We start from the raw sequence: 23,246 nt of genomic DNA on the forward strand, positions 1-23,246 counted from the left end.
ACTGGGGCAGATGGGACCGTTTCGACTGTAAAATCAAAACAATGGATGTCACTGCATTATACGTTATTGCTATTAAAAGCTCTGTCGGGTAACTAAAATAGAGCCTGCTACAATAAATCACCTCCTACAAGCGTCCTCTGACTATACCAAAGTACCTTGCCTGAAATGGTCACTCCAGAGCTGCACCAACAAATCAGCCTTTTATAGGGAGATGGATCTTTTTTGGCGTGCTACTTCTGGCAGCGATATGAGCCGGTACCTAAGAGCAAGGTTATATTGGTGTGGTGAGCACCCAAATTACATCCCACCCGAGCCAGCGCAGCCTCAGGAGCCTATGGAGAGGGGTAGGTGAAAAAAATGCATTGCCTTCATTTTTCACTTGGGAAACTAAGGCAGGGAAACTCTGCTTGAAGGACATTTGCAGGGGAGGCAGGAACGGAGCTGATGCATATGAGATCCAGTCCAATGCCATAACTTCAGAATTATCCATTCCTCTTAACATATTGCCCTCTATACATTAAAAGTACATGCACTTGAACCTGATCAAACTCTTAGACCAGGCCAGTCTACGATACCCAACAAAAGCTTTTATATTTAGCACAGCAAAGGGAAAAACTGATACAAAACATCTCTGAAAGCAATGGAAATACTTCAGGGATGAAGTTCCTCACAGCGTACGAGCATCCTCCCTGGCATCGCAGGCAGGAGGACGTAAGCAAGATGGGCTTGCACCAGTGGGCAACCTCAACGAGTGCCACTTGCTCTACCCTGCCTTGGGGACACCAGCCAAGATGAGGTCTGCTATACTTCCAACGAATACGGAGAATTGTTTGTCAAAGGAACAGGGAGGAAAAAAAAACCATTAACAGTTCAAGCCAGAAGTAAACATCATTATGAACCTAATTTCCAAAACTGACTTGAATTTTTTCAACTACTTGTGTTTTTAAATAAAAAAAAATACCAGGGCAATGAATAACAATGGCAGCATATGTAACACTCTGACCAAAGTTAAAACCAGCTGGCCTTTGAGGTCCTCTATACCCTCCGAACGGAGCCATTTTCTTTTGATCCTGAACCGAAGGCTTTTTCCCACCAAGCCACAAATTGACCTTTGCAGGCTCTCATTCGTGTTTATTTAAAAAACACTGGGGCTTGGAAGCTGGAATCTGTCTCAGAAGTTACATCAATAGCAAACTATTTCCTGGGATATGTCTGGAATTTAAAACCTCCAGTTTTTCGCCTGTCACTACCTTTTGGCAATATTTGCCACCGGCTCGAGTGGGTGCTGACGGTGACCGAGATCAGTGCCGCCCCTCCTGCCCCCACCAGCAAGCCTGAAAGCTGCCAAAATTTAAACAGAAAATCTTCTCGTGGAAATTTGGAGAATTTTACCCCTCAAGGAAAGACCTGGGTGATTGGAGAGGAGAAGTCGCTTCTCCCATCCTGCAGTTTAAAACTTCTCCCTACTCAGAGTCAAGACCAGCCTGAAACATTTCCAAGCTGGTGGGCTGTTTGCTTCAGCTTTGGGAGCGTACGGGCTCCTTTGTGCATGGATCCTCATGTAAACTGCCATCATCCCTTACTTTGGAGGGGACAACCAGGCAGGGGACAGCCTAGCTCCCAACCATCAGGAGCATTACACACCCCACTCCTCTGGATCTCCAGCCCAGGCTGAAGCTGATTGTAATCCTGAAAAACGCAAGAAGCTCGCCTCCACGTTTCAGGAGGATGCTCTCGCGATTCCTGGTGCAGATGACTCCATCCTGCAAAGGCACGTGCTCCTCGGAGGACAGTGAAGTCACCCCATGAAAGGCACTGTCTGTCTTACGGCAGCCAGCGAGCAACATGAATAGTCCCGTTGTAGCCGGCTCCAACATCTCAGCACTCTTCCCGTAACAGGCGTCTTTCAGGCACAAAGTCTTCTCTGTAACTCTTCCTTATCAAGCGCGCCCACTGCTTCATCCTCACCACCTTCCAAGCTGCTGTCCACTGCTGCCAAAACCCTCTCAACCATCCCTCACAGCCCACCCACAGGACAGATAGATAGCTATTTATGGTGAATTCATAACCACGGGAAGCTCTCCATAACCCCGGGGAGATGCAAGGGCAAGGGTATTTTAATTGCCTTATTTGTTCTGTAACAACTACTCTCTGTCCCACACACTATATGCCATACTATATGAGAAAAGATGTGTAGATGTGGTGCTTAGGGACATGGTTTAGTGGTGGACTTGGCAGTGTTAGGTTAACAGTTGCACTCGATGATCTTGCACTCGATGGTCTTTTCCAACCTAAACGATTCTATGATTCTAATAAGGAGCTTCATGGAGGAGGAGAAGTAGTTTGCCAGCTGTCTGGGACTCCTCAGTGTTCACAGGTACAACTCTCACAGCAAAGCAGATGGATGTTACAGAAAACTCAGGAGGAGAAGACATCAGCGGTACAATATTTGTTATGCTAGATGCAGCTCCTCAAACTGCAAATGCTTTCAAGGCTCACAGAGAAGCCAAAACCTTGTGGAGCCATCAGAAATGGGGCACAGGTGCCACCCCCGAGTCTTCATTTATTACCAGCGCACAGATGCTAGCAGGGCACTTACAACTGGCAGGAACCAGTATCTCCCATCACATCTGACAATTATTGCCAGCAGTGCTACTGCTTACACGCCACAAAGAAGTTTGTGCCTTTCTCTATGCGGCAAGTTGTATTTCCAAACACTAGAAGATGATCCTCCATTTTCAGGTTGCATGCTGCAGGGAACATGGCTGGGGTTGAACAGATAGATATAGATATAGATATAGATATATATAAATTTTTATGTATATATAAATGACTCACTTTAAAAAAAAAACATCTATAAAAAGGATAGCTGTGTTTGGCAATGTGTTCACACAAATTAAAATCTCTCAGTAACAACCATATCAAAATTTTACAAGGCAGGAAACAGAACGGGCAAGAGATAGCGAGGGCTCGTTTTGCCATTCCCAAGGATGATTTCAAATTCTCGTTCGGGGCAGCCGCCGTCGGTGTGACAGACATGTTATGTCTCCCTTGCAGCTCCCCAGAGCCTGTGTGAAGGAAAGCAATCTGCTCAGCCAGCACACGCACGCCAACATCAGGGTTGGCCCATGGCTCGCCTTCCCATAGATGACTCAGACAAGCCACCGAACCAAGCGTTCCTACTGCCGTGAGGTGTTTCGGCACACAACACCCCAAATCCTGCAGGAAATGTTGACACAGAGACGTCGGAAAGCGGCGGAGGTGGGAGATGGCAAGTCCCCAGGTCACCACACAGCCATGTGCCCTTTGGAGAAGAATTGCACCAGACCACGGGAGAGGAAAACCAGGCAACATCTCTCCACCACACAACACATCTGCCAGACTGGTTTTTTTTTTTTTTTTAGAAAATCCCTTTTTCTCACCTAAGACACCCAGCCAGCTTCTCCTAGTGCCTTGCAAAGGGTGAAACCACCCATTCGTGCCAAAATCAGCCCAGCTGGGAGGACAGCCAGGGTCCAAGCCACCTCCCAACACCCTTGCAACATTGCTCATCTCCCATATTTTTTAGGCGCACCCACATCAGAAAAAGAAAACCAGCTCTTTGAGAAACCTCCCAATTCATGGAAAAATCTGATCCGACCATTTCTGATCACGTCCTGCTGGTATGGACACAGTCCCCGGAGCTGCGAGACCGAGAGCACTGCGCCTAGGAAGGAGACCACATTACCACGAGATTAATTAATTAATCCCCAGAACAACTGCTGGGATTTTGGAGGTTGGATGTTGTCCTCCTTGGGCTTGTGCTTCACGTGGAAAGGGGGAATAAAAGCTGAAGTTGGAAAGCAAGCCCAAGCCCTGCACCGAAATGAGAGGATGGTTGATGTCCTCATTTTAAGGGGCACAAGGGTGGGCAGGGATGCCAGGCTGCTTCCCCGGTACCGAAACCCTCCTTGCTTGGGGCAAAGAATAGAAACCAGCTTTTTCACATCTCACCTGCCTCCGGACACTGGGGATAATTAAATACCACATCATCGTCACCCGCTCCTTTGAGTACGACCCGCCAGGTTAGAAGGCGAAGAGGCACAAAGCGGAGCGTTGGCGTGCATTTAAAAAGAGCAGAAGGATTTTCGTGGTGTGCTGCAGCTTTTAAAAATTGCTGCTATTTCAACGACAACCGTGTTCATGGTTTGGTTTCTGCCCGAAGTTGAAGCCTCTCTGGTTTGGTGCCGTATGAGTAAATAAGAAGGGGAGCGATATGGGCTCACCTCCCCTCTCTGAGCTATGGGAACTGCAGAGAGAAGAGACAAACCCAGCATTTTGAGGAATTAAAGGCAATGTTTTCCCTAGTATTTTCCCTCCCAGCAGAACTTTAACATTTAGGTCTCTTTCTTAATTAGCCCAGTTATGTGGCCATGTAATTGCTTCCAGGAGCGGCTCCCTCCCCTCCTGCCTGGCCTAAATATCCCTCCTGGTATGAAGAAAACATTTCTTTCAGGTCAAATTATTTTTATTTTGATTATGGTACTGGGTTTCAGGCCTATAAACGCATGTGGCTACCAGCACAAGCAAAAAATTAACCAATCCGCTGCCAGAACCAGATGCTAATCCAGCACCCAGCACCCCGGGCTGGGTCCCCAGCTCTTCTGTTAGTGTCCAGGGACTCAAGGCACATCCCGTGCCTCAGTTACCCCATCTGTAAAGTGAATGCTTTGAGGTCTACTGGAAAGCCCAGTCTCGACACTTTGGCTTTCTTTTGCTTTGAATCATGAAGACCATTGCACACAAGCCATTTCTAACCCAAATAAAGCCAGACTAGAGGACACATGCGGACACCTTGCCATTATTTCAGCTCTTCATCTGAAATCACCGAACTTTCCAGTCTCGTTCCTAGAGAGGCATTAAAAGCAGCCTGGAGGAATACCCAAACCTGCAGGGTTTTCTTGAGCATGCTTATCCCCCGTCTCCTACTGCCCACAGTGAATTAGTTGGTTTTCACGGCATTCCCATCCCGGGGAGGGCTCTGACAGTGCCCCACGCCCCGCAAACCCGCCCCACCAAAGGCAAGAATGCTCACCGTAACTTGCCTAATCCTGCTCGTCCTTCTGTGCCAGTCCTCCCACGCAGAGAGCAGCCTGCCAGTGCTGCTTTTCATAACTGAATAGCTACGAAATCCCTGGCCTTTGCACGGTTCCCGGCTCTGCTTTCTTCCCACTCTGCTACAGCCCTGCTGCCCCAAACCCAGCAGCGTACCCCTGCCTTGGGGATGCACCCGCTGCCACGGGTACCCGATCCTGGCTGCGTTTTCTCCCTGGAACCTGGGGATGCTCTACGGGACGTGCCTTGGGCTGGATCCCAGTGGCAGAGTTCCTTGGGGATGGTGGCGTTGGTTGTGCTGGCAACCGCCGGGCATTGGGCACCGGCCCCGGCCACCCAGCCTGGACCAGTGGGCGAGGAGGGGATGGATGGGAGACAGGGTGCTCATCGGCACTGGGGGAGATGCTGCACCCAGGCAACCCCTTCCCCGTGGGAAAGCCTCGCAGCATAGGGCTTCGGGACCCTTTCTCTATGGTATCGGTTCTTGCAGAGGATGAACCACCCCGACAACTATTTTTTCTCTAAACTCATGCTCGAGAGTAGCTGAGTAACGCAGGGTGCTCAGGCGTTGCTTTCTCACTTTGGAGGATTTTTGGATGGGGAGGACGGTAGCCAGAGAAAACACAACTATTCCTCAAGCTGAAGGTTTTCCAGGAACATGGAGAGAGCTGCTTTTGGACGTACAAGTGATTAGATTTTTGTCATCTTTGGGTCACCTGCCCTTGCCAAAGCCACGGCTACCCAAATTACAAATGTATGCCTGGGCTCAGCATCCACCAGAGGGAAAGGGAAGCTCCCGCTGACCCCCTGGGATCTCCCTGACCCAGCCCTTTGCTTCCCAGCCGACAAACCTTCCCCCTTGGTCTGATGCGATGGAGAAGCTGGCTTTGCCCCACAGCATCCTCAGAGGGCGAGGAAGGTCGGTGCCGCTGCCAGGCTTCAGCACCGTGCAGGCAAAGCCAGCAGTTCACAGCTGCCCCAAAAATCCCAGCTGGCGAAATATTTTGGTCAGATTTGCCATCTGATACAGTTGAGTTTTGCAAAGCTTATTGAATAGGTTTAGCCTAACTGCTGAAGCGCTCAGTTGGGCCCGCTGGGATAATTAACTTAGTTAACTCTGTAGCTGTAAGCCAGCAATTTCAGGCACATCTACTGCAAGGGAAACGTGTGTGTCTCACATCTCAGGGTGAAGGTATCCATCCATGTCCTCTGAGAGCCTCACTGGAGTCTCAAGGGAGCAGCTGAAGGACAGAGCTGCTGGAAAACACCGATCCAGCCCAGCTGTGAGCTCTGCTTCAAGCCTCGAGGTCCCGCTGCCTCCTCGTCATGTCTCCTGTCCCCCACGGGGCCGGGATGCACTGAGGAAGGAGTTGAGGACCGCACCATGTACAGCTCCTCACCCATCGCCGCTGCTCTGTGCCACCCATCAGACTTTTTCCTCCCAAAAGATGGAAACCAAAGCCTGGACACTCTCCTCCTTCCCTATCCACCGCGTGAGCCTTCTACATCAGCACAAAAAGTACCTGCAGGCACCTTCCCGGAGGCGGTGCACGGACAGGAGGGTTGCATCTCTCTCCTGCCGAACAGCTCCTGCCGCGCAGCCCTTCTTCCAAAAATCCGATTACCAAACACGTCTGGTCTGGTGACACGCTGCCGCTTGTAGCATCCTGGCTAGTTTGTTACTGCAAGCATTCGTTCGTGCTGTCGTCGCTTCTCAGCCCGTTTCCATTTACTGCTTCTCTTCCACGTTTCCACTGACAGCTGAAAATTTGGAAGCTCACTTCAGATTAAGCGAGCAGGATTTAAGAATGGCTTGCAAATGGTTAGGGATTTGGGGGGGAAGAGATGACACCCCGAGGCTGCTGAGGGCAGGTGGTCCGGAGCAGTTTCCAGGCAGGATCCAAGGCTTTTGGGCTCCCCAAGGATGCTCAAAGAGGGCAACCTGCCAAGTCTCGCTGTGCCTTCATCCTCCTGAAGCTGGGTCTTAGGTGGGTTTCTGTCGGTCCTTCTTTACCCTTGTATTAGCCCCTAATACACGAGTCCAACACAGAAGTCCAACAGCCAGATGCTGAGATTTGTTAGATCGTTTAGCCACATCCTCCACCCATGCTTGGGGACACCCCCGTCCCCCGCAGGGTCCCTGCCATGAGGACATGGGATGGAGAAGCCGTCCAACGCAGGAACCAGTGTGGGAACTTGGCTGCCAGGGTTGCTTTTGTTTAGACTCTGTGTTTCTCCAGGGCCAAGACCAGCCCCAAGAGGTGGGTTAAGAGGCGTGGGATGCGATCCCAGCCTGCAGTTCAGCTCCTTGGAGAAGGGACCGAGCCAAGCACGCAGCCATGCCATGCCTGTGAAGCCTCACGCAAACCTCGGCAGAGACCTGGAAGGGCTTGAGATGAGCTACAGCCGGTGCTAAACCCCCGATGGGCACAAGGGAGCCAGGAAGGACCATCCATGGGCTCCCAAGGCTGGACAAAGAGCTACAGAAAGAGGCTTTCCAGGCCCCGGTGCAAGCCTTTTATTCCCCAAAGTCTGCAGAGCGGAGCACCAGCAGCAAAATCAGCTGGATGCGATGCCCCATCCACTCGGCGCCACGCCGGGGCAGCATCCCTGCCAGCGGGATCCATTTGGGGGTCTGCCCTACCAGCCACACCACCTCCGTGCCCTTTGTTTGCAAAGGCTGGCAATTAAAGAGCAGAAAACCACAAGGAGCCTTTGGAAAAAAAAGGAAAAAAAAAAAGGCTTCATTGGCATTTGCAAAGATAAACTCATTAATTCTTTTAATGAGGGTTCAAAGCCTCGGAGCCTGCCACGGCTGCTACCTTGGGAAGATTGCTCCCCGCTCCTCCTTGCTCTCCTTTGGTGCCCCTGCGACCTGGCCCAGCACGAAGCGACGAGCAAAGAAGAGCAGATGACTTCTGCTCTGCCCTCCCAGAGCTTCCAAAATGCTTCTCTTACCACGGTGCAAGCACCGCTTGGAGACGGTAACCATCGTGCAGGCTCTCAGAATAGCCAGGCGAATAAAAATAGTCCCGTCCCTTTGATCTCTTCCCTTTGTTCAGCCGTGAGCACTCCAGCAGATGCAGCTGGAGCCCACGTGCATCATACTGAGGCTTTGCAACTCATTCAACATTTTGGTCTCATCCCAAAAGGTCTCGATGATCACCTCTGCCTCCTCCTGAGGTGCTGAGCAGCTTGTCCGGATACGACGAGCACGTTCAGCCTTGCAAGACCAAACCGCTGGTCGTGGCAAGCAGACACCCCAGTAGGCAACTGAACCAAAGTGCTCGCTGGCACGGGCACAAGCAGCTCTGTGTGAGCAGATATTGCATGGGATTTAGTTACCTGTGCACCCACGTGGCCACATGTGCTCCTATCATGTTTCCACGCCAAATTGCCCAGATGCAACAAAACCCCGTGATATGCCAACATCACCCTTCACGCGGCTCCTCATCAACCTCTGCACACACGCCCGCGTGTGTATGCAAACCCCCACGCAAAGTGTAAATGCCAGTTACGCTCTGCGTTTTCAAATACAGCCCCAGAAAGCGCCATCGGAGGAGGAAATGTGGCTGAGAAAGGATTTCTTTCTGCTGGGCACGCAGAAAGAGGAGCAGCCCATTTCCCAGCCCTGGTGCTTGCACTCGGGGCCGCATCCTTCTCCCTCTTTCCCCAGCTGTTTTGCACCGTGGGCTTTCAGCCTGGTCCACAGCCCGTCCGTGACCTCCCACGCCGGTGGGTTATTAATGGAACCTTGAGAAAAGCTGTGGTCGTCAGCATGCAGTGGCAAAGGCAGCTTTAACGTGCTCGTTTTAAAGTGAGGAGATGCCTGGGAACAAGCGGTGAAGCCGCTTTCTGAGCGAGCTGGGGGGACGCGGCTATCGATTTGGGGACAGCGATTTGGGGACAGTCGGCTTCATCCCCCCCCGCGGCGGCAGCTCGTGGGGCTCCATGTCTGCGGGCTCCAGGCAGGGGTGGGAAGGCGGTGAAGGGGAAGCCTTGCCCTCCCCGCCACTGGTTTTGAGGTGATTTGGGTCTTTTGCAGGCTTTGGTTTGCTGGGAAACTCCCGCACGGGCTTGCGGGACATCCTGCGCCGTACGTCGAGGTGAAGCAACCAGCGGCTCTTGTACAGAGAGAATTAGCAGGGGGCAATTGTGCTATTCCAACTTGCGGCTAGTAAAATATAATAACACACGTAAGTTGTTTTTACTGCCTGTCCAGTTTATTAGCTAATAAAATAAGCTTAGCATATTAAACGTTGCTCGTGTGGTTTATCAAAAGATGAGAGCAATGCCTCGCGTTTTTCCCCTGCAATCACCCAAATATGTGATTCCCTCACCCTTTTTATCCTCAAAGCTCCTGGTCCGGAGGAAAAGCCAGTCTTTTCCTCCAACACCACTGCACTCCTTCAAACACCCTCTGCACTGCCAAGCATGAAACGCCATAAAATCTTGCATTCCTGTAACAAGGAGATGCCTCACACCAGGCAGGCTTTGCCGGCCGTGGCTGTACAAAAAAAAACCCAGGGCAGATGCTCCCGACACGGTTGCCTCTGGGATGAAGCACAGCAGACGGCTGCATCGAACCGAAAGCACGGGGGAAGTTTTGTGGCCGGCAGAAGGTGACAGCCCACCCTGGGGTCTTCACAGACCCACCGCCATCTCCACCCCACGCAGGGCTGGTGGTGTCATCGACTTTACAACCGCAAATGATCGAGGTGGGAAATGTCAAATCACAAAACGGCAGAAAAAGAAATTTGATGAGCGCGAAATGGAAACGCTGCTTGCGCTGCCCTTCGCTGCAGCCTCTCGCTTCGGTTCTCGCTAAAATCCAGTCACTTGGTCTTGCAGGGAGAGGACCCGGGAGCAAAATCCTCCCCGATTCGCACTTCAGATCTGTTATCTGGCTTTGCGCGGCAGATTGAAGAGGGAGGTTGTGCTCTGTGTTTGCAACTGAAAATGAAACACGATAACATCTCCAGAGTGGAAAATTACAGAGGCTAAGAGCAAGTAAAGCCCATAGCGGTACGAATTCGGCTCCTGACGGAGCCAGGGCTAGATGCCTCGGGGTGCTGCCTTCACCTCACCACAGCAGGCCTGGGGCTCCTCTCTCCTGAACTCAAAAATGTGGGGTTTAACATATTCCTGCTTGAAACATGTGCCAGGAGGAAACAACGACACGGTGGACTCGGCGCGCAAAAACCAGCGCAGAACAGAAATGCGGGAATTTATTAAAGAGATCCATTTGGAGGGGAAGGGGTTTTCCGCTCAGACAGAAGGACGCCCTTCCCCGTAACACCCGCCTCACTCTGTGTGCCGCAGACCCGCCTCGGGAGGGTGCTAAAAGATTTTTAGCAAAGCAAGAGAACAGCATCGCCTCGCTTGCTGAGCCCCTCACAGGGACGGCACCGCCGCCTCTTACCTGGGTCATCTTGGCGAGATCCAGCGAGGGCCGTTGCTCCTGAACCTCCTCCGGTCTCCGTCGCTTGACCCCGACTTTTTTGTCGTTCAGGACGCAGGGTTGCGAACGGCTTCGGGAGAGCCCGCCGGCCCGTCGCCCCAGCTCCGGCGTGGAGGCTGGCGTGCTGCTTGCCGAGGGCGGGCAGTATTCCGAGGAGGAGAAGCGGTCGTGGGAGCAGGAGAGGGACCTCTGCATGTCTACCCGGTCTCCTCCGTGCCCGCCGGTGGCCGATTTCCTCGGCTGGCATCCCAGCCGGCCGCCGAGGACGGGATGCTCGCAGGAGAGGGGGTTGGATCGCGAGGGCAGGCTGAAGCTGGAGCTCCTCTGCATGGTGGCGAAGCCGTTGGAGTAGCGTTGCACGCTCCCGCCGCTGTAACACCGCCGTTTCTCGACCGGGGTCCAAACCTTCGAGCCTAAGGGTCTCCACGAGGTCCCGCAGCTGGACATTTCATCCGAAAACGAGAGCGAGCGGCACTGGCGCTTGCTGGGGGGGGCCGAGGGGTTGCCGTGGGGGTCGCTGAGGCTGAGGTCTTTGATCAGGTTGGTGACGGAGCAGGTGCTGGCCGTCTCCCTCGGCCAGCGCGAGCCCTCCTCGCCCTTGTCCGACAAGCAGTCCCAGATGCTGGTGCCCGGCTGCTCGAGCTGAAGTGGACATTTCCTGCTGAGATCTCTCCATCTGTCATTTTCTGGTTCAGAAAGGAGAAAAAAAAAAACAAAAAACAACAAACCACACACGCACAGGCATTAGCGTTAATTAATTCTGTGATTCGCTTTCTACGTCCATAAACAAAAAAAGTAGCATATGGGACGTTTTCCAGTACAAATTAATTAACTCTTGGAATATGGTTTTCCAAACTGCCAGCAGAGCGGTTGCTGCAGTGTAGATGGAGAGAGAGACAAAGCGATAATCGCAGCAGGAGCAAAACTGCTCGAAGAAGATAAAAACATGTCTTTGAATGTCCAGACTGCACTAGCTAAGGGAAAGTCAGCAATATAAAATAGTATGGCCATTGCCTTATCTCTGTGCTAAACCATGTCTCAGATGCGTGCTGTTTGTCCCGGCTTCCACAATCAGTAACTGCCCAAGAGGTTCACAAAAACCGGAGGTGAAAAGCACAAAGCTGTAGCACCGCTGGGGCAAGACGGACCTCAGGGGACAAAACCCCAGAAAGGAGATGGGATAGCAGTTGGGATGGTCCTAACAGAAAGGGGAGTGCCGCCCAGGCATCCAGCTGCCGGTCGTAGCACAGAAATCCCAACAGGGTCATCAGAGCTTACAGGAAAGCAAAAGCCATCCCGACACCCATCAGGCTGTCCTGCTCTCAGCCGCTGCTAAAACAGCCTTGATCCAAGGAAACCACCTTATCCCCACTGATGCTCTGAGCATCTCTCCCAAACCGACCCAAAGATACCGTGTCTAACAAAAGTCATATAATAAGCTCTAAGATGGCTGATGCTACAAAAGATACACGATAAACCTCTGGCAGTTCTTTGCAAGGTACCTCTTGTGAGGCTCATCATCCATCTCCCCTCCGTCCCCCAAATCTGGGGTCACCTGGGTGCTCCGGACCAGGTGCCCCCCTGCCCGGTTACCCGCACAGAGAGGGAAGGTGCTATGGGAATCAGGTACCCACACCCTCCTACTCTTCTGCAGCAACCTGGGCTTAGCATCTCTTTGGGGTTGCCTTGAAAATCCCAGTTGTACCTAGCACAGCCAATTGTTTGCATTTCTGTAACAAACGTAATGCTGAAGCATTTATTTAAAGGACAAATCGCTTAATAGGTTCACTTAAAAAAAAAACACCCACACTTTTTTTTCTCCCTCTCTCTTTCATTCAGCTTGTTTAGACGGGAATTTGTTCCTCCTGCAAATTTAGCTTGCATTAACAGTCTTCCAACACAGCACAGCAAAAGACAGTGGTGACCTGTTGCACGGTCTTGGGATCGGCATAAAGATAGTCCTTTGATCAGATGGGTTTTGCGGTGCCTGCATAAAGCTCCGAGAAACCCGCACCTCCAAAGTCCGTGGGCTGAAACGTATCTGGCTACGGGCAGCTCCACGTAGGCAGACTGCAAACCCGGCTACAGCTGTGTTCAGAAATCCCACTGATGACCGTGTCGAAAGAGAGGATTAAGGGTGATGATCTCATTCCCACACACAGTCCCGCTGACAATCAAAGAAGAAAGCAAAGTATCATCAAGGTCTGGCTCCCCGGCACAGGCTGCGCAGGGCTCTCTGCCGTTGACGCTCAACAGGAAAACCATGGTAGGACAACCCCATCGGCTGCTGCAATGGAAAAAAGTAATCACCCAACAGACCTTCTCTGGTGACTGTTTTCGTCGTCGGCTGCTGCAAACAGAGGCAAACCGTGCTAGCTAACCGTCGCTGCCAAGTTTCGTATGATGGTATCTAAATCGTGCAATATTTTTTAGGGGTTTTGGGGTTTTTCCACTCAGGCAACTGAAGGATGAGTTAAAAGCCGTATCCAGCCCGCAGCTGTAGGTACCAGCCTGATAGGGAAGAGGCAACAGTGCAGAACGCTTGTTCCGACCAAGGCTCGGTTTCAGGTCAGATTTGGGGCCCCTGACACCACTCCTGGCCAGTTTTCCCATTTCTCCCTGCATCCAGCTGCCGCCATAACAGCTCTAGCCACAAAGAGCCTGGCTCTGCCCTCGATAACTGCACGGCATTTTAACTGTTGCTGTCCTCACTTTAATAAACACAATGAAAAGTGAGAAATCTGCGCTAAACAACTACATCTATGTTTAGATCTTTATTATTTTCCCCCTGTATTATGCTGCCAGCAGAGAGATTTCTTGGGTCAGGTCAGCAGACAAAAGAAACAGAAATAGAAGCTGATTTTTCATGGCAAGCTGCCATGATCCTCTGGCCGGAGACGTCACGCTGTACAAAAGGCCTTGGTGAGGAGGATACGGGACACCTTCCTCTTTCACCCCTGCTTCGGTACAAACAGCTATAAATCTTCCAAACCTTGCAAAGAAAACGGTAATTGCACCGTTATCCCCAGCACCAGCTTGGGGTTATTTGCTTTTCCCCTTGCACCGTGAGAGCTGGTTTTTTGGCAGGGCAGGGAGGAGACCCTCGCACAGCCTGCCCTCCCCAAACCTCCAAGCACTGCCGACCGGTCCCAAACTACCGGATAACCCAGAAAATGATTTTTCAGTGCAAACAGAAAACTGTTTGCCCCAAAACAAATTGAAAATGGGGTAGTCTAAGGGCTGAGGGTGTAATTAAAGAACTCAGGAAAGCCTTATCGAGGAAAAGCGGCTGGTTTTCTGTTCAATTTTTTAAGGCTAAGATTCACATCCTGAGCACGCTGATAACGATAATTGCAGTGGAGCCATTAATACTGCTGCAGTTAAGCATGTATTAATTTTCTTAAATTACAAACCTCAGCCTGGTTTACCCGGAGGCAGTAATTTGTTCCAGGATAAAACCCATCTCTCGATTCACAAGTGAGCTGCTTCGCTGGAAAACTCTCCTTTGCCTATTGGAAAAATGATAGGAGAACATTTACAACCAGAGCATGATGTAAGCGTGGCACGAGGGGCTCTTCCCCTGGTTAAACAGGTCCTTCTTGGCTGTTACTGTCCTTGGATGAAATAGCATCTTACTTTTGGATTCTAACTTAACACTGCAAAAATAAACACTTCAAGTCACTTAATGAGCACGTCCAGCGAAGTTCTTTCGAGAGGTTTTGATCTGCAAATCTGTACTTCCAGGGTGAGGCAACATAAAGTGAATTTTCTGGCATCTCTTTGGTTGTGAAATAGCTTTGCAGCTCCGAAGACACAGAGGGTTGTTAGTGGCAGCCTGGGGAGGACTGAATTTCTCATCCTGCCCTCTCTGGCCCCGGCAGAAGAGCTTGAGCCCTCCTGCAAACCACGCACGAAGCAGCAAGAAATTCAGGTTACAGCTGCAAGCTCCCAGGCTGCCCAGCCTCGGGGGGACCCAAACCCAAACTATTTCTGCTTTCCGAAGCAAGGCTGCGATACTTAGCTCTGATCCAGCCCTGGAAAGAGCGATCTGAGGCCTTGCTCCCACATCACCCCCCGAACGTGGATGTCTTCCCACTGCCCTGCCCGGCCTCGGGAAGAATTTGGTGGCAGAGCCGTTGACCCCGGGGCTGGGGAGAGCAGCCCTGCCAGGGACGCTCCGGGAGGGAGATGTTGTGTGTCCAACAGCCACAGAATTTGGGGTGTGGGCGAAGAGCGGCTGTCGCTGCAAGCCGCAGCATCTGGAGGCTAGTGCCTCGCCACCGCGCGCCAGCAGGGCTCGTCAGGCTGGGCAAGTGGCAACAAGCCCCAGCAAGCCCTGGCACATCCCACGCTCTGGCTGCCGGGCCGTCCTCACCTGGTTTATATTCCTCCCTCTCCTATTTTCAGAGACAAGCCAGAAGCCACCTGCACGCAAGCACAGCTCAACCTGCCCCCGGGATCGTCGATAGCATGCGCAAACACTATCGGCACCACTATCTATTCCTAAATTTCCTTTTGGGCAAAACCAAGACATTCACTTTTAAGAGTGACCATGAACCCTTAACAACATCCGTCTGTTCTCCTGTGCAACCTTCACCGCGTCAAACCAGCCTGGTGGTCCAGGGCATGAAGCACTCGTGGGCTGAAGTCACGTCCCAAAACCGAGGAGATGGGTGTTGTCCTCCAAACATCCCCGAGAGCTTTGCACAGCCCCACGGAGAATGGGATCCATCCTCAGAGCATCACAGCCGGGTTTCCAACTGCTGAGCTCCAGGTTTTGCAGGAGCAGCGCACGGACAAGCCAGGCACCTGGCAGCTTTGGGACGGCCACGGGCTTTTTAAACGACTGCCGTGCTCCTCTGGTGACACAGAGTAAATTTTAATGACCACATTCATAACCATAGAGAAGGGTGTAAAACCAAAACGCTGACACAACTTTAACTACAGCAGCACAAATGTGCTGCTATAATATTTTTACAGTTCCTTTTTATACATAATGCATGATCCTTCTGCTCAAGTTTCCTCTACGTTCTTTTCCCATGAAATAATTTACATTAATACATAATTTATTACGGCAACTTGTAAAGCAATTACGGGTTTCAATCAATTTTTCTTCTCCTTTTTGGCAGATAAATTCTGTTTGGATCGTAACCCAAACATTTCTCTTCACACAGGTGCACATCCAATTCCCTTTTTTCACATGTTGTTCGAGTCGAATTTCGGTCCCCTGGTCCCCGTGCACAGGGGAAAAGGCAGCCTGCATTTTCCACTGTCCCCTGTTTATGTTCGAGAGATGATTTCTAAATGTGGAACAAATTTAATGCTTGTAATTAGTTGATGGCAGTACCGCAGAGCCTTCCTGTTGCAGAAATAAGATTAAAATACGATGCGTGGAGCTGTGCTTCAATGGGAAATGAAAACAACGGCCCCCAAACCTACCGCCGGAGAATAAACACACCAGTGGGCTGCGGGCTCCTCGTGCCAACAGCCTGCACAGGGGAGGGAAATTCCCCAACTCGACGGCAAAACGTGCCCTGCTCTTCAATGCGATCCTCTGGCGAGGTCTCCCCGCTCCAGCTACGCCTCGCCAGCTTTCCCCACGTGGCTTTTTCTCTTTGCGGGTTGACCGTGCTTGAAGACGCACCGAGGTGCTGCTCTACGCTGATAGCCTTTCCAAAAAAAACCCCCGAAATCCCAGGAAATCCCGGTTCAGGAAGAGGAGGCGTGCGAGCCCTACGGGCGCTCTTGGGATGCGATTGAGGGGCATCACCCCCCATGGGCTGGCCTTTCTTCTGGCTTCTTGGCTTTCCTCCGTCACCCACGCCGGGTGAAAAGCCGCTTCATGTGCAACGACGAGACCCAAGGCTGCAACCCCCCCCCGGCACGCTCGCCTCTCGGACCGGTGGCGTTGCCAAACCGCGCCGGCGGCGGAGCGTGCCGAAGGACAGATGAGCTCACCGCGCGCTTCGTCCGTCACCCCGCTCTGCCGCAGCCCCCTACGAGGACAAATTCTGGGGGTGCTTTCCAAGGGGAAGAGCAAACGACGGTGACTTCTAAAAGAGCGTTTCACAGAGGATGTACGCAGGATCCGTCCCTGATGGGCTCAAACCCATCCTCCTCCTCCTCTTTTACGAGCAGGGCTGTCCATGCAACACCCACCGCGCCAGGACTCTGATCCTGCAGCCGGGGCAACTGCACTCACAAGTGCCTTGTCACAGCCTCAATAAAACCCTGCCTGCAGCTTGCCTCAAAGATAAGTTCTTGCTTACACAGAAAACACAAGGACATGGCTGTTGGCATGTGCCCGCTGAGCTTCTCTTAGAAAGCTGGACCAGGGCAGACTCCGGCGCTACCGATTTAGACGTTGAGTGCTGCTTATACATCTTCTAGGGAAAGGTTAGGCGATGCTGCCAACGCCTTGTTAAAATATTGGAAATTTTCCTCTGCCGTCCACCCAAAGACAGAAAAATTTCAGTATAGGAAGTCAAAAGTAATGCCCCAACTTTCTATCATGCCACCTTCTTTCTCTAGCACAGTCACTGGTATTTTCACTGGGGACGTGTGGTGGACACTGCACGGGAAGGAAAGGGAAAAAAGGAGAAAAAACACCTATCCAACAACAGGACAATTCTTATACTCCCAGGTCTTTCAAGGACCCATCAAGGAGAAAGGAAAAAAGCAATTGTTGAATTTATAGTTTTAGGCATTTCACCTTTAATCTTCCTCACAGCAACGGGCTATATAAAGATAAAACCCAATCTTTTTAGTAATATTATCATCACACTGGCAAGAGTACTTTTTATAATCTAAAAATCAAAAGATTATTTAGATCACCTTGAGAAGCAGATCTAGCATTACATCATCCAAAATAGCAAGTCTTTAATAATGTTTACTCATATATTGAGTTATATTACAATCTATAATCCATTTTTGGATTCTTCTGGTGTTTAGTACCTTACAACGTATCTACATCTAAGGTGTGTGGGCTTCAGTTTACTCTTTTTCCCCACATTATGCCACAGGTAAATAGGAACACAGCCTTGCCATCTTGGGCTGGCTGGGTTTCTTGGTCATGGTGCATTACGCACCCCTTGGAGCTTTGACCCAACTTCTTCAATCTCCTCCCTGGAGATAAACGCTCCTGAGCTGATGCTTATGGGAAACTCCAGGGTTTGGATGATGCTCTCCCTGGCAGCCTGGCTGAGGCTGGGCTTCCCTCTGCCCCGTTGTCCCACGGCCACTGGGACCAGCCACGAGCTGCGTTCCTGCCCAAAGCTGCCCTTGCTTCCAAAGGCAACCGGGAAGACCCTGTGCTAAGACCCTCAGCCTTTTCTGGCTGAAACTCCAGAAAACGCAGCCAACTTCCCTCCATCGCCCCAACATCCTACGTGGGACTATAAGTCTTTGCCTCCTGTTTGCTGCGCTGCCAGTCCAAACTTCACTGTGTTTATTTATCTCAGCACTTTCCACTGATAGGGACTTGGCCCTTTGACCTGAAATATTCCCCCAGTTTCACATTTGGTGCCATTATAACCATGGGACTTATTCAAATCGTCAAGCCAATTTTAACACTGGATTGGTCTGTGACAGTGGCCCACATTTGGAGACATCAAGAAGACCATTTGGGAAAGATGGCTTAAATTAAACCCAAGCCAACTGATGCCCTTGCGCGCTGGAAAGACTGGCTCCTCTCGACTGGGCATGCCGAAGACCATTACATGGCAAGCTGTGGTCAAGGAGGTAATATTCGGTTCCCTCGGAAATAGGATAATTTGGCAGCCAAGTAAGACCAGTGCAGTGCTACAAAGACACAGAAGGCTTTGTAAAAGCTCTTAAAGATAAGCTGCTTTTCAATTAGGCGTAGACTCTTCATATCTGTTGAAGAGCCTGCCAGTGCCACAGTGCAAGACAAAACCATCTGATTAGGTTTCTTTGTTCCTCACTTATGTTTGACAGGCAGGAGAAAGGGAACGGGCTGTCTCTACCCCTTCTTGACTTTGAAGCTTATGACTTTCATCTGAAAAAATTCAAATGCTTTCCATCTTCCCCCGCCTCCCCCAATGACTGGAGTTATCAGAGAGCTTGGGAAATATCTCCTGTCAATGCATGTGCTCGGCTCCCATTAACGCTAATGAGAGTTGTGTCCATGAAGAAAAGGGGCAGCCTCTTTGTCTGTAAAGTATTGGCTTTTATAGCAAGTAGCTTGGCTCAAACTTGACCTACAATTTTAATTGGGTTTTGAGACTTCGCCTAGTGACTGGCTCCCCCCTACAAAACCCAAAGACCACAATATAACAGCATATCTTCCAGCACTATCAATTTTTCAGGATCATTGGCCAAGGCACCAATCCCCTATCAATTTTGGTGGCTGTTCAGCATAAAAATTGATAGCAAGCTCTGACATAAAAGGTATTAAATATCCGGTACCGTGGCTATTGTCAAAGGCAAAAATAAGACATTTTCCTTATTGCTTGAGGCCTGTCCAAACACTTTGTGCCCAGTGGTAGAACATTTTAATGATAACACTGATATTTATTACTTGCATCGTGCAAACCAGTCAAGAGCCATGGTCATGGGCTGGATACGCAAACACAATCTCAGACCCAAAATGCTTATAATCTCGACTATACGAGTTACTCTAAAAATAAGCAGATATATCAAAGCCGGGGAAAAGGAGATGAGCAATTCACTCAGCAATGGCAACAGGGCAGGACAAGCACCTCTAGGATGGAGGGTGGCATGGGCGTGATGGCCATCACTAGTGGGTGGTGGGGAGGGTGACCCTCCATCCCCGCTGTGTGGGGCAGATGGGTAGACGCCCACCCTGGGGTCTGCAGGGGAGCATTTTTTGGAGAGATCCAGCTAGTCAGGACGTCTTCCCACCCTTCACTATAAGGAAGCGGGAGTAAATACGGACAGAAGTTTCTGTTACTTACCCATCACGCCACAAGAGAAGAGGGTAGGTCCTTGACTCATCTTTGGAGTGTGCTGCAAACAACCAGAAAAAACTATTCACTTCTCGCAGACTTGAACGGGGCACCAGCAACCACCCTGCCTCCAGCCTCGGCAAAGCCACACAGCACCCAGCAGGGAGGAGAACCTCGGATGCCCGTGACGGCCCCTTTTTGGCAGGGACTGGGGGACAGACCCAGCCACCTTCCCTCAATGGAATCAAACTTAATTAAACGCTGCGGAGAGTCGGGGTCGAGGCTCGAGCTTGCACATCATGGGCCCTGCAGCTAGTCCTTACCCACGGGAATAGCTGCAGCGAGGTCCCCAGCCCCCGGACCCAAAACACCGGAGAAACTAAACTGGGAGCAGCAATTCAACAGGAATTCTGGACTGGGCAAGAAACAGCAGCAGTGGTATCTGAACCCCATCCAAGCCTGCTACGGCCTCCCGTCTAGGTACAAAGTGGCTATTAGTTGGGGTAATTTTAAACACACAGTGTGTTTCTAAGGCAAGGCACCCTCACCTCAGCACTTCTGGGGAGACTGCGTTCGGATTGTGCTGATTTGCACTAAAAGTAGGGAAAAACGCCACTATATGAGTACAAAATAATCCCTGTTGCTTTTTACACTCTTTTTTTTCCAAGAATTTTCCTCTTGACGGTGTAAGAGACATCATCAGATTTCTAAAAATGGGCATGGACAGTTTTATATATAATAAATCAATACGTCATCTGCAGCTACATGCCATTTCAGCTATGTTTGAAAAAACACACTTTCATACTAATTGTTCTTTTATTATCTCCCAAAATATCCACATTCTGCTTCTGAAGTGTCTTTCCTGGCAACACCATCCCATCTGACCGAGGCTTTATGTCATCTGAGGAAGCACCAGCATGACCTCCCCGTTCATCTGCGCTGTCATAGCTGCGTTTCATCTGGCATTAGGCCACCACATTCACATCTTCTCTCCTGATCCATGTTTTACACATTGACTGCTCACATAACAATAATAATAATGTACCAAATGCTGGCACCTGCCTGTACAGAGCAACCCAACAAAAGGATCCCACTTCGTACACAGAATATTGTCAATATTGAACACGGAGGGATGTGGAGGCAGAAAACAACGATGGGATACAGAAGTGGAAAAGGTAAATAATGGTCAGTCACCTTCTTTGGAACATGTGCCACTTCTCTAGGTGAAGTCAGGCTATTTCTATCTATCAAGCCCCACCTTATGAAGTGGCAGGTAGAATTAATCAGAAGACAGCGAGGACAGGCAGCTGTCTCCAAAGAGTGGCCAAAGTGCAGCAGGGATGGAAGTAGGACAAGCCCCAGAGAAGGCAGCGGTTGTGCCAGCACCCATCTGTGTGCCAGTCCCAGAGCCTAGCTACTGTCTGCAAGCACGGGAGGAACACCTTTAGGTGACATACGTCCCATACTGAGTATAATTACCATTTTGTAAGAGTTTTGCCTTAACATCAAATTGGGAACTGAACCGAACGAGCCCATGGGGTGTTGGTAGGTGATACTGTCCCACTGCTCAGACACTTATTTAGGTTTTGCTTTTTGGCCTTTCCCATGAAGTCAACAAAAAAACTCTTCCTTTCTTTGATGGATCAGTCTTCTTGTGAATATCTGCCCCAATTTAACAGCGCGGACAACCCGGCAATTCAACCTGTGTAACCAGAACTGTTGGTGCACTATTTGACCCAACCCCAGAGCTGCGGGAGGCACTCGGCAAACACACGAGGGCAAAGTTTCGCGTTACGGCTCTGCACCTCCACTGCCTGCCATCGGACAGCCTGAGTGCCCATCCCTTCCCGTAGTAGTAGAAGAAACTACTTCTCATCTGCTCCTCTGCAGCAAGTTCCCCTCCACCTGCCCCGCACACCTCCTGGGGCACAGCCGGTGTTGGATGCTCGGGCTCCCCCCTTGCCATCCCCAGCAGCAGCCGCAGGAGATGCTGCCTTCCCGGCAGGAACCAACGCTAAAGCAAGGATATTCTTCTAATATATCAATATCCTTCCTTCTCAAATTTCAGCCTTTTAAGGCAGGATTTAATGCTGCCTCTGGCTTGCTTGCCTTCTCCTCCACCATGCACTGCCAGGGCAGCCTGCCTTCGCCCCGGCACGCTGCACTATCTGCCCGGGAAGCCCGGCTGGACAGTTCATCATCCTCAACAAACTTAGGCATTTATATTTCTTTTATGCTCAAAAAGCCCATTTATGGTTAATCCTGCCAGATGCTTCCTGCTGTGTTCCTGCACGCTCTTATCTGAGGCTCTCAGCACACCCTGCGAGGAATAGCCTTTCGGTCTAATTTCTTCTTGGACTACAACCATCTCTCCTGGAGGACAGAGGAGCAAACGTCCACGACCAGCTTTGCTCTGGGCTTTCTCAGACGGCTCTCCATCATCCCCCACCTCCTCCTCCTGCCCCTGCTCCCCACCCTTGCTTGCTCCGACACTGCGCCCAGACAACGCGTTGCTCCTCATTTGCCTTTACCATAGGTACGCTCAGCCCCACAGCCTCGCTCACCCCTTGCAGCATCATTTAATCTGTTTGCTGCCCCTGATTTGGGTTTTTTTTTTTTTTTATTCCCTGCTTATTTGGCGTGGTTGGATTTGCATCTCTCCAGGCTGTCAGCGAGACTGTTAAGTATCACAGCACTGCCCTTTGCCATCTCCCACTTAATCCTGCTCCCCACTTGCTCATCCTCCTATTAATGATGAGCATCTGTTCGCTGTTGGTGAAGCAACTTCTCACCCGTGTTATTCACGGCATTGATTTTATTTTTTTCTACTGTTTATTCCATTGCACGCTTACGGAAATTCACATATGCAAAAGCCACAGCACTCCAATCACTTACTGATCACCTGTTCCTTGGATATTAATGCAGCTCAGTAGAAATCGGTGCTATAAACCATCTAAAGATCCAGCCCTGCAGCACAAAACCCCCTTATTATAAAGCTGTGGCAAAGTTCTTGGCAGCAAAAGAGTCTTGAACAAAGATTTCACAAAGCTTACCAGCTCAGTCCTGCATGTTACGGAGTCAGCACCTTTGTTTTCCCGAGTTTTGGTTAAGATCATCACCATGGTAATGCAGTCCTGCCTCGGAGTCCATCAGGGTCCAGGCGAAGGGCGCCAGCAGCCGTGGTCTGGTGAAGCTCCTTTTTCAGTCCATGTTCCCCTGGGAAAGGTTCGGCCCCACGGCAAAACTCCCTGCACGCACAGAGAGAGAGGAACAGCTTTAAGGGACTTGCCTGGTGGGACGGTGGGATGGAGGGTGGGTGTGCTGGGCAAGGGGAGAGCGCTGCCTGAAAAACACCCCAACGGCGGTTACTCCAGGGGATTATTTATTTTAGGCTCTTAAATATTGTTGGTGTTCCTCTGTAGCCCATCAGCGCAGAGGAGTTTCACGGGACAGGCGCTCACAGGAGCTGTTGGAAGCACGTAAGGTACACAAGGCGCTGCAGAGGGACAGAAGTATTTCAGGCAAATAAATAAACAAACAAACAAAGTTTCTTCTGAATTCTCCCTTTGAAAAAGGGAACTCACATCCTCTATATCAAAGATACCGAGGCTTTGAAAGAAGGGCTTGTTAAAGCCCCAGGGTTGATCTCGCAGAAGCCCTTGCTCCCAGACCAACTGGGAGCAGATGTCCAGCAGAAAAAGCCGCTCCAGCATCATTAAGGCTGTGAAATCCCCTGGATGCCCCTATCCCACCCCAGTTACTAC

The 23,246-nt window shown here is 50.7% G+C and overlaps 1 protein-coding gene across 1 annotated transcript in view; it reads right to left on the bottom strand.

Moving 5' to 3' along the window:
* Positions 1–23,246, bottom strand: part of FAM53B (family with sequence similarity 53 member B) — a 52,314-nt gene that overhangs the window by 11,167 nt on the left and 17,901 nt on the right. Inside the window, exons 2-4 of the mRNA XM_069797183.1 lie at positions 22,536–22,730; positions 19,492–19,543; positions 10,517–11,241 (exon numbers count right to left, since the gene is read on the bottom strand). Of these exons, the coding sequence (XP_069653284.1) occupies positions 10,517–11,241; positions 19,492–19,543; positions 22,536–22,604 (846 nt within the window). The 5' untranslated portion in view covers positions 22,605–22,730. The remainder of the gene's footprint in view (positions 1–10,516; positions 11,242–19,491; positions 19,544–22,535; positions 22,731–23,246) is intronic.

This window comes from Haliaeetus albicilla, chromosome 11, assembly GCF_947461875.1.
Source record: "Haliaeetus albicilla chromosome 11, bHalAlb1.1, whole genome shotgun sequence".
In the NCBI taxonomy this organism is placed as follows: Eukaryota; Metazoa; Chordata; class Aves; order Accipitriformes; family Accipitridae; genus Haliaeetus; species Haliaeetus albicilla.